General features: G+C 36.5%; 1 protein-coding gene across 1 annotated transcript; it reads left to right on the top strand.

Moving 5' to 3' along the window:
* The first annotated feature begins 1,606 nt into the window (after positions 1–1,606).
* On the top strand, positions 1,607–6,590 carry LOC148935212 (uncharacterized). Its single transcript, XM_089081513.1, has one exon. It carries the CDS (start codon positions 1,607–1,609, stop codon positions 2,051–2,053), a length of 447 nt encoding a protein of 148 aa, XP_088937639.1. The 3' UTR covers positions 2,054–6,590.
* Positions 6,591–11,301: the final 4,711 nt, after the last annotated feature.

The raw sequence follows: 11,301 nt of genomic DNA, 5'->3' as shown, positions 1-11,301 counted from the left end.
CATAAACCTTTATTATGGTTCAAAAACGCACAAAATGCAAATGTGAGAATACTTCACTGGAAATTGAAATTCGATTATGTTGTATAGAAGGCTGGAAAAACAAACGTAAACGCCGATGCATTATCCAGAAATCCTGTAAACCTCGAAGAAGCCGAATGTAAAATGATTAATAAAACCCTTTTAAATCCCAATGACTCCAAACGTGCAGAAAAAAATTTCTAAAATGTTGGAAGAAACCGAGGAAAAAGAAATAGAAGAAAATGAAAACTTTGAATTATATTGTTATGCCCGCGCGAGTCTTCAGCGGCCGAGTGAATTCGAGTTGCTGTATGGAGAAAAAGCGAAGCGCTCTTCGGAGGCAACGGAGTGTTTGTTTATATGGTTGTTTTACGCGGTGACTTGCGTACGGACGTCCGCTGAATTTCTGTAGTTGTTCCGATTTTAATAAAGCCTTCGTGTTTTGTAAAGAAATGTTCTTTGCCGAGCTTAGTTCCTTCGGATTGTGTATGTACGCAGTGACGCGAAAGAGTGCGTGGATAGAGACCGCCGCGGACGTAACAATATTGTAACGGCTATCTACATCTTATAATTTTAAATGAAGGAATGCGCGTAATATGATAAAATATTGATTTATTGATTTATTGATTGAATTCTTGTCGGTACCAGGCTTCGATTGTTACCAACGAAGATTCAGATGACACCTCTGAGAAAGAATCTTCCCCCTCTTAATTATGGATTTGAAAGAAGGAAGTGATGAGAAGCTCGCGCGGGGATTCTGACCATTTCCACCTATAAATATGTGTGCGGAAAAAGCGACCGCGACCTTTCTTCGGTACTAACTAGGCGATGACATTAGTCAGTGGCGCGTGATCAACCTTAAGGTTAAATTCTTAAATTTATAATCAATTTCTGTAATATTTCTCTTAGGAGAATTTAAAAGCCTTCTCGATTAAATAAAGATAATTTTAAACTAAAATAATTGGGAAAACTGAAATCTTAAATTCTTCTTAATTAAAATCAAGATCATAATTCTAAATCCAAAACCGGTCGCTAACAATAGCGTAGCGTACCATTTAGTCGCAGCCAATGGTGTTGCGACTGAATAATTTGAATTTAGAATCTTAATAATAAATAATTATTTTCAAACGTATTCATGCCCAAAAGAGGAGGGCGCAAAGTTCAAATTAAAAGATTAAGATTTCAATTAAATCAAACGATAATTTTAAATCCCTTCTCATTGTTCCTAAAATTTAAAAATTTGGAAAGACAAACTAAAACTAAAATTAAGCAAATTCCTAAATATAAATTAAGAAAAATTGATTTCGAGGTAAATTATCCAAATTATAATCAAATTAATAAGAAGGATCCCCGATACAAAATTTATAAAATTCATTTCCTATTCGGGATTGATTAATTCACAAACCGGTCCAATCCCAGGGTAAAATACTTAAATGTATTAACCTAAAAACGGACAATCAGGACGTAACATATATTTTTTGGTGACAGCGGTGGGATGCTAAAACGGTTTGTGGAGAGAAACAATAGTGGAGAGTGAAAAAGTGAACACAAAAAAAAAATAATAAATAAAAATAATAAATTAAAGAACATGAAGGGATCTGGTCAAACAACATCAAGAAACACCATGGAAAACTCAGGGGAGACAGACATGAATGAATTACGGAGATTAATTGGGGAGCAACAACGAATGATACAACAGCTTCAGCAACAGCAACAAAGTCAAGCCATTAATTTATCATCGGAAAGAATGATAAGTAACTTTTTACAATTTTCGATCAGAGACGCGTTAGAAGCGGTGTCTAATTTCGATGGAGAAAATATTCCGTTTGTTTACTTCGTCGAGGGTTGCGAAGAAGCATTAAGTATGGTCGCACCCACGCAAGAAGTAATTCTAGTTCGGGCAATACGTAATAAATTAAAAGGGGATGCTCACAGATCAATATTGGGAAAAATCTTTGAAAACATGCAAGAACTAATTGAATTTTTGAGAGCAAAATACGGGCCGCGAGAAACGGTTTATGAAGCGCAAGGATGATTAGCTTATCTATATCAAAAGAGGGACGTCGTCAAAAGAGGGAGAAGGTCGCAGCATATGCAAATCGAGTTAGGGAATTAGGAAAGCGAATTCTTGCACAAAAAAGAGAAACCGGAATATTAAGTTTGGAATTTCGAAATTCAATTGAGAAACATTTAAAAACAAGCTTCTTACGCGGATTAAATAGAGAAATAATAATATCAAAAGAAGGAACATTTGAAGAAGTAGAGGCACGGGCAATTGACGCGGAGAAAGAATTAGAAACTGTAAACATGATAAGACGTGTGCAGAGAACGCGCCGGCTGAAAGACGAGCTTCGACCCGTCGCATTGAAGCTGAAATAATAACATGCCAATTTTGTCGAAAAGTAGGTCATACAGCTGATCGTTGTTGGTTGATTAATAAAAATCAAAATCAAAATAGATTGGAATTTTCCCAAAATACACGAAAGAATAATAATTATTTAAATAACAATAATTATAATAAAAACAACAATCGAGTACAACCCCCACTTCCACGATTTCAATCAAGTTGGAATAATCAAAATTCGATAACTTGCAGATATTGTAAAAAATTAGGGCACACTTGAGGAATGTCGGAAAAGAATTTTTAATAATAATAATAATAATAATAATAATAATAATAATAATAACAACGGCACTCGTAATAATAGCTATAATAATAATTTGAACAACAATCGAAATAACAACAATGGAAATAATTTTAGACAAAATTTACAAGCTCAGGGAAAAGGCAGATTCCCGAGATGAACGGGGCAGCCCCGGGAAAAACCAATGTCCGCCCCGCATGAAAAATCAACGCTCAAATGGAATCAAATGCAGAACAATAAATTTAACCTATATTGAGGAAGTACCAATAGTGAAATTAGAAAGCTTAAATTTTAAAGAAACTCTAAATTTCCTTGTAGATAGTGGATCAGGGCCGAATATAATTAAAAGAAGTATTATAACATCAGATACTTTCGTGGACAGGAATGAAATTTTGAAACTAAGTGGAATTACAATGCATCACGTGACCACCTTAGGGCTGGCACTGATAGATATCTTAGGATGTCCAATTTCTTTTCATTTGGTGGAAGATGATTTTCCAATACCACAACATGGGATTCTGGGTTCAGACTTCTTCAAACAATTTCAAGTAAATGTTAATTACCAAGAAAATCAATTAGAATGGAACGGTATTATTATACCTTTTGCATTAAAAGAAGAACGAGAAGAAGAATTTACAATTCCTGCTAGATCTATTCACAAATGCATATTCGAGTCGCGAATTCAGAATTAAAAGAAGGATATGTCCCACGATTAATTGTAACAGACGATATCTACTTAGGTGATGCTTTAGTTACAGTTAAAGACGGCAAAGCTTATTTACAAGTAATAAATACAAATGAAGAAGAAGAAGAAAGGGTATTAAATCCCACAATTGAAATATGTGAATTTGAAACAAATGATAAAGAAATCTCAAACTCGACGAACTCGAATTCAAACTCAAAGTCAAGTTCAAATGAAAATCTTAATACAAGCTCGAATTCAAGATCATGTTTCCCTATAAATCAAAATGAAAGAAAGAATAAAATAATTGATGCATTAAGACTTGAGCATTTAAATAATGAAGAGCGTGAACGTGAAAGATTAATGCTGATGAAAAGTGCTGATTGTTTTCATTTGCCCAGTGAAAGTCTTAATCATACAAATGTTTTAAAACATCGAATTCCAACAGTAAATAAGATTCCAATAAACACTAAGCAATACAGATTTCCAGTAATTCATAAAGATGAAATTAACAGACAAGTAAATGAATTATTATAGAACAAAATATAATTAAACCACCAAAATCACCTTACGCCTGTGTGGATAGTCCCTAAGAAGTCGGACTCGAAAGAAAACAAGAGATGGAGAATGGTGTTAGATTTCCGTGACCTAAATGATAAGACAATAAGTGACGCGTATCCACTTCCAAACATAACAGAAATACTTGATCAGCTGGGTGGTGCAAAATATTTTTCTGTATTCGATTGTTACGTCCAGCCCGAGGTGAATATTTTTTTAAAAAAAAAATGGATGAGGCTTGAAAGGACGCTCCAAACCCCTCTCGCAGGTGGCCGCGCTGAGGCGTTCCTACGAGTCGGACACACTGTGCAGAGCTACGAGTGCGAGTCAACGTCTTGAAAAAGACGCTATGACTTCGACTGCGTGACGTGCGTCCGTCGGTCCGTAATTTAGGCAAGAGAATTTAATCTCTTTTGCCAGGGACAGGACCATGCGCGAATCTTGGAATAACGAGGAATGAAAGAGGGAGCAAATAACTAAATGATAAATAATTTAAATTTTACAATGTAATTAATAATTTTAAAACGATTACAAGGTAAAGTAGCTACAAGATCGTATCATTATTTTTTTGCGTTGAAATATATTTACTGATAATGTGTGTTCTAAAAATTGACGGATGTATTGTTTGGTTTTCTGTGTATAAATTCTATTAATCTATTAGTTTAGTATTTTTAATCTGTTATTAATCTATTTAAATTTGTATTTTGTTGTCTGTGTGTGGTTGTTTCTGAGAGGAGGTCGGGTTTTCGATAGTGAGGTCTAGGGGAAAGGAGGGGAAGGAGTCCGTAGTTCGCAGAACTCGTCCAAGGATTTCTGGGTACGGAAATCTGAATATATCTGGAGGTCATGGCGCTCTGGGAAGAGTATACTGGGGGTGATCCAGGTTCAGATGATTTGATCGGGGAATAGGATGGAGGAGATATGTGTAAATAATGGGGGTCTCCTGCTGGAACAACTCGTGGTTTCTTGATGTGTCAAAACTTCGGATGTCCTAGGCGAAGGATAGTTCCCTGATTGACGAGCTCGCTTGTTCCGACGATAACGGAGCCTCTTCAGGGCTCGCCTCCGTCTTTGAGCGTCGGAGAGAGTGGAGGATGCAGCTTTCACTAAAAGAAATGGATTTGGAATATGAAGGAAATGTCATTAGTCGCGAACCTTAAGGCTATCTCTGAAATATTTCAGGAAACCGAGAGATCCGACAGAGGAGAGAAATTAAAAAGGGAAAGAGAAAATTGTAAGAGAGGAGAGAAAAAGGAAAAGAATAGATTTCCCGAATTACTCGGCAGCCATGAACCTGCTGAGTGCTCCGCAACGCATAGGGAGCCCGAGAGGTTCGACGGCTGAAGCCAACAGAGGAGAAGCAGATTTTGCCGAATTATTCGGCAGCCATGAACCTGCTGAGTGCTCCGTAACGCATAGGGAGCCCGAGAGGTCCGACGGCCCAAGCAAAGAAAGAAAGAGAAAAGAAAAAGAAAAAGGGAGTAAAAGTGTAAGGAGAACGGAGAGGATAGAAAGGATGTAAGGGAGGAATGAGAAAGTATAAGGAGAAGAGACCCGAAAACTATTATTAGGGAAATTTTTTATGTGTAATTAAACTTACTTTTATTCTGGAGACTTGGGACCTGCGAGATGATGAAGGCGGTAATGGTGTCGCCAGGAAACTTGATCACTTGTGCTTGTTGATTATTTTCGACTGACACCGACTGAATTATTGACAAACTGAATTATTGACAAACTGATAAACTGAAAATGTTCTGACCGCGTGAAAAAAAAAAGGACGTAGCAGAGAGTGAGTGTTCCGTGCCTTTAAGGGCTATATACTATATATACTATATATATATACTATATATATATATGATTTCGTTGAGGAAAACATCTGTACACGTGTTGTTTTTCCGCGATTAGGATAATAGGGATTATCCGCTTAGCCAAATTCTTAGTAACCGACTCCCGGAAGAGATCAATTGCATAACTGTCGCGATCGTAACAGAACATGTGTCATCCGTTTATCTGCTTAACTAAATTCTAATAACTGATATCCGAAAGAGAAGAATCGTGCAGTCGTCAAGATGTAACATCGGTGTACTTCCGCGATTAAGATAATAGGGATTATCCGCTTAGCCGAATTCTAGAAACCGACCCCCGGAAGAGATCAGTTGCGTAACCGTCGCGGTCTAACAGAGTAACAGAACATGTGTCACTCATTTATCTGCTTGATTAAATTCTAATAACAAATACCCGAAAGAGAAGAATCGTGCAGTCGTCACGACATAACACGATCTTGCTTCAGGTTTTCATCAAATCAAAATGCATCCGGATGATAGTCATAAAACAGCATTTTCTACCCCCCATGGTCATTATGAATTTGATAGAATGCCTTTTGGACTTAAAAATGCGCCTGCCACATTTCAAAAATTAATGGATTTAGTTTTAATGGGAATGCAAGGAAGCGAAATTCTTGTATACCTAGATGACATAGTATTATATGCTAGTTCATTAACAGAACACGCAATTAAATTTGAGAAATTAATTTCACGATTAAAAGAAGCAAATTTAAAATTACAACCAGACAAATGTGAATTTTTAAGAAAAGAAGTAACTTATTTAGGACTTATAATTGGAGAAAACGGAGTCCGACCTGATCCTAAAAAGATTGAAGCAGTTCAAAATTTTCCAATTCCCAAAAATGCAAAAAATATTAAACAATTTCTTGGATTAGCTGGGTATTATCGAAGATTTATTAAAGGATTTTCAAAAATAGCTAAACCGCTAACTAATTTACTAAAAAAGGAAATAGAGTTTAAATGAGGAGATAAAAAACAAGAATGTTTTAATACGTTAAGAAATGCATTATGTGAAGAACCGATATTACAATATCCTGATTTTACAAAACCTTTTCTTTTAACTACTGTCGCTTCTGGAACAGCAATAGGTGCAATTTTAAGTCAGGGTCAAATTGGAAAAGATCAACCAATTAGTTATGCTTCGCGTGTATTAAATGATGCAGAGAAAAATTATTCGACTATAGAAAAAGAATTATTAGCAATTGTATATGCTGTTCAACATTTTCGACCTTATATTTATGATAAAAATTTTTTCTTAATAACCAATCATAAACCATTAACTTGACTTCATAAGTTGAAAGATCCAACTTCTCGCTTAGCAAGATGGAGAATAAAATTGGCCGAATATGATTATATGAAATAATATATAAGCCAGGAAAAATTAACGCCGATGCTTTATCTAGAAATCCTACAGCAAATATATATCCAATACAACCTCAGTACGATGAGATAGAAGAATGTTCAGAAGATGAAGAAGCTAGATACAGAAATGCAAATCCAAGATCTTTACCATCTTCACCAAGAAGAGGAACAATGATGGAAGAACTAGAGCTATTAGTTTTAGGGATGAAGACGCGTAATACAGAAAAGTCAGAAGGAGAAAGTGTACCATTTATTAAAAAAGAATTAAATGAACCTTTATTTTATTTTATGAACATACATTTCAGGCAGAAATACATAATAATCCACTAGAAGAAACAGATAAAACTGATTACACAGAAAATTTATTTAATAACAGCACAGAAAATAATATACAACAAAACTCAACACTAGAGTCAGAAATTTCAAATTACGAAGATGCAGAAAGTTATGATGAATTAAATTCACAAAATCATAATAATTCAAATTCACGAATAGAAATATCACCAAAACTTTTACAAATTCTTGATAACTTAACAGGAAACAATAGTAAAATTAATCAAGGAGAAGTTCAAGAAAATTTGATGCCAGAAAGCGAAAATGAAGAAAAAAATTGTCCAAAGAACCAAATTTTCATTGATGACTACATTGAAGAAAAAGATATTGAAGAGGACAATGAAGAAAAATTTGACGAAGACGAAGACAATGATAGTGAAGACATAGACGAATTATTACAATGAAATGACTTTTGACGAAATAAGACACAACTGAAAGACAGATAATGACACGCGGACAAAAGTAAAGTATAATAAACAGTCGTGACAAAATTTTTATGCAAAAAGAAAATTATTTGTACCTTTTAACTGCAGACGGTAAACCTTGTGATGACGGATCAAAAACATTACAAAGTAAAAATTTAATTCCTAAAATTAAAGAAGGAAAAATAGGAAATATTGAAATAGTAAAGAAAGGAAATAAATTTCATCTAATTTTTATTTGCAAAAATAATATTAATGAAAAGATAACTAAGGAAACATTGCATTGTTTAACTATTAAATTACGAAAAGCAATTAAGGAAAATTCAATTAAAATTTTAAATATTGCAAAAACACAAAAAATTAATAATATAAAATGGGAAGAAATCTTAAATCGAATTCGAGAATCCATTATAGGAATTCCAGTTAAATTAATAATTTGTCACGGTCTAGTCAGAATTCCAGAAGTTGAAAATCGAAAAAATATAATAGAAGAAGCTCATTCATCAAAAATTGGAGGCCATAAAGGAGTAACTAAAACATATAATCGAATTAGGCAAAATTTTTATTGAGATAATTTAAAGACTGAAATTCGAAATTATATAAATCAATGTTTACAATGTCAAATAAAAAAATTAGTTCGAGTCAAAACCAAACAACCTATATTAATAACTGACACACTCTTTTCTTCATTTGAAAAAATATCAATGGACATAGTCGGACCTTTACCAGAAACATCGAAAGGAAATTCTTACATCTTAACAATTCAAGATCACTTAATAAAATTTTCCCTAGCAATACCTTTAAAATCAATAACTGCCGTAAAAGTCGCTGACGCATTATTAAAATATTTTATTTGTATTTTTGGAGCCCCTAAGACTATATTAACAGATCAAGGAACGAATTTTATGAGTAACTTAATGAAAAGATTTACAAAACAATTTCGAATTAAACAATTTAAAACAACATCCTTTTACATTGGATCGCTGCTGGGTTTCTCGAGGCGTATACTGCAACCGCGAAGGTGGCACGAATCGGATGTGTCGATCAACATAATGAACGTAAACATTATCTGTGTAGAATACGTGACCGCGGGCGCATACAGCAACGACAAAAGTGTGCACACAATACACGAATTTTCACCGAGCGTGCCGCCAGGATATAAGATATCGGAAAGGCCGATGCAGATCATTTACCTGCCAGTTATCGTACGGAGCATTACGGAGCTAACGATACGCATTGTTTACCAGAACGGACGATTGCTCGATTTCAGAGGAGAAGAGATCACCGTCAGCACGTACGACGGCGACAGCGTTAACGCGAGCGTGACATTTGAGATGCTCGTGTTGAACGAAGCGAAGCATACGCAGAGAGATAACGCATCTTTTACAAAGAAAACATCGATCGACAATATTCGCTCATCCGGCTGCGTCAAGAAGAGGAAGAAACTTAACGCGTCGAACGTTAAATTTTTACAAGCTTTAGGATTTGCGGTGCGCAACTTGTGAAATGACTGATATCCTAAACATCGAAGACGAGCCAATCTTCGACGATCGCATCGTCAAGATTGAGACTCATGCGTACAACCCGTTTGCCAATACGACGTTTGGGTACAGCGATGAGATAAGAATACCTATACAGCAACAGGATCTGTACACATTGCCGTACGAAAGCTTTCTATATATCGAGGGAAAACTAACGAAGAACAGAGTTGTCGAGGGATCTGATGTGGTGCTGGGAAATAATTTTGTCGCGTTCCTGTTCGATGAGATTCGATACGAGCTTGATGGTGTGGAGATTGATCGTAACAGAAACGTGGGCGTAACCAGCACGCTCAAACATTACGTAACGACATCATCCGACAGAAGCGTGATTCTGAGGAATGCCGGTTGGGATGCGCAGGATGGATATTTTAACTTTTGCGTACCTCTCTACGCACTGTTGGGATTTTGCGAGGATTACAGACACGTGATAATCAACGCTCGTCACGAATTGATCTTGATACGATCTCGTAACGACAACAATTGCCTGATGGGAAATTCGGCGTTGGATCCCGTGATCGACTTATTCAAGATACAATGGCGAATGCCGCACGTGTTATTGAGCGAGATAAAAAAACTATCGATGCTGCGCACTTTGGAGAGCGGACGATACTTGAGCATGGCTTTTCGCTCGTGGGATCTGTACGAGTTTCCGCTGTTACAGCGTACAACTAAGCATTCGTGGGCCATCAAGACCGCTACTCAGCTCGAGAAACCGCGATACGTCATCTTTGCTCTGCAAACAGGTCACAAAAATGTCATGGCTGAGGACACAAGCCGATTCGACGACTGCAACTTAACCAACGTGAAACTCTATCTGAACTCGGAATGTTATCCGTACGACGATATGCATCTTGATTTCGACAAAAACAGATGGTCCGTGTTGTATGAAACATACGCGCGTTTCTGCAAGGGTTACTACTTACGGATACGAGTATCTCGAGCCGAGTCTCACCGTCACGTCTTTTCTACATAACGGTCCATTCATAATCATCGATTGTTCTCGACAAAACGAATCGGTCAAGAGCGCAACCGTGGACGTAAGATTGGAATTTGAGATTAAGGAGAACGTACCAATGAATACCACCGCGTACTGTCTCATTATACACGATCGCGTGGTTCACTACAATCCGTTGACCAATGTTGTACGCAAGATTATCTAAAAGCATCGCTGGCACATGAGAGAGAGAGAGAGAGAGAGAGACAATAAAATCTACGATACATCGAAATCGACCGCAGTCTCGAAAAATTGCTCGTCATGGTCGTGCCAACGTTCGTAGACCTGCAAGGTTTTCTCGTTGGAGGACAGTTTGTTGTAAAGGAGTTTGCCGCTCTCAGAAAACGGACCATTCTCTCTCACTATATTTTTGCAAGCCCTATACCATGGCATTTCCTCGCAAATGCCGACAAGTCTCGCGCACGTTGGGTGATACGTCATCACCATAGACTACGATGGGACGACGGAACGATTCCATACAGCAAAGCTAAGAGTTTGATTACAAAGGCTGTGCATGAAACGGAAGAAGACGACGACGACGACGACGACGATGATGACAGCGATGCTGTCGTATATGTCAAGGGACACGAAAAACGACAATGGCTGTGGAATTTGCTTCTGGACGATGAGCGCGTGTACATCGAGACTCTGGATGCTGATTACGAAGACGTAGATTCTCTAAACAATTTGGACGCTGATAATACTATGCGATGCGGATATCACTACACTAATTGCGCATTACAAAATGTATTCAAATTATTTAATTGGTGGTCAGATAACCATGAATAAAATAAATATGATATACGAATTATGTTTTTTTATTCTTTTTCCCCGCCATCCAAAACACAAATTGTTAAAACATATTTTTATACTCTTCTGTAAAAAAATCTTTTTTTTACAAC

Source organism: Pogonomyrmex barbatus, unplaced genomic scaffold (genome assembly GCF_055798465.1).
Source record: "Pogonomyrmex barbatus isolate J1 unplaced genomic scaffold, ASM5579846v1 scaffold5, whole genome shotgun sequence".
NCBI classification, from domain to species: Eukaryota; Metazoa; Arthropoda; class Insecta; order Hymenoptera; family Formicidae; genus Pogonomyrmex; species Pogonomyrmex barbatus.
The sequence above is the reverse complement of the archived record's forward strand: the minus strand, read 5'-3'. Positions and strand labels throughout refer to the sequence as shown.

Coding starts and splice junctions, on each gene's coding strand:
- LOC148935212 (XM_089081513.1), top strand. CDS start 1,607: ATGAAGGGATCTGGTCAAACAACATCAAGAAACACCATGGAAAACTCA.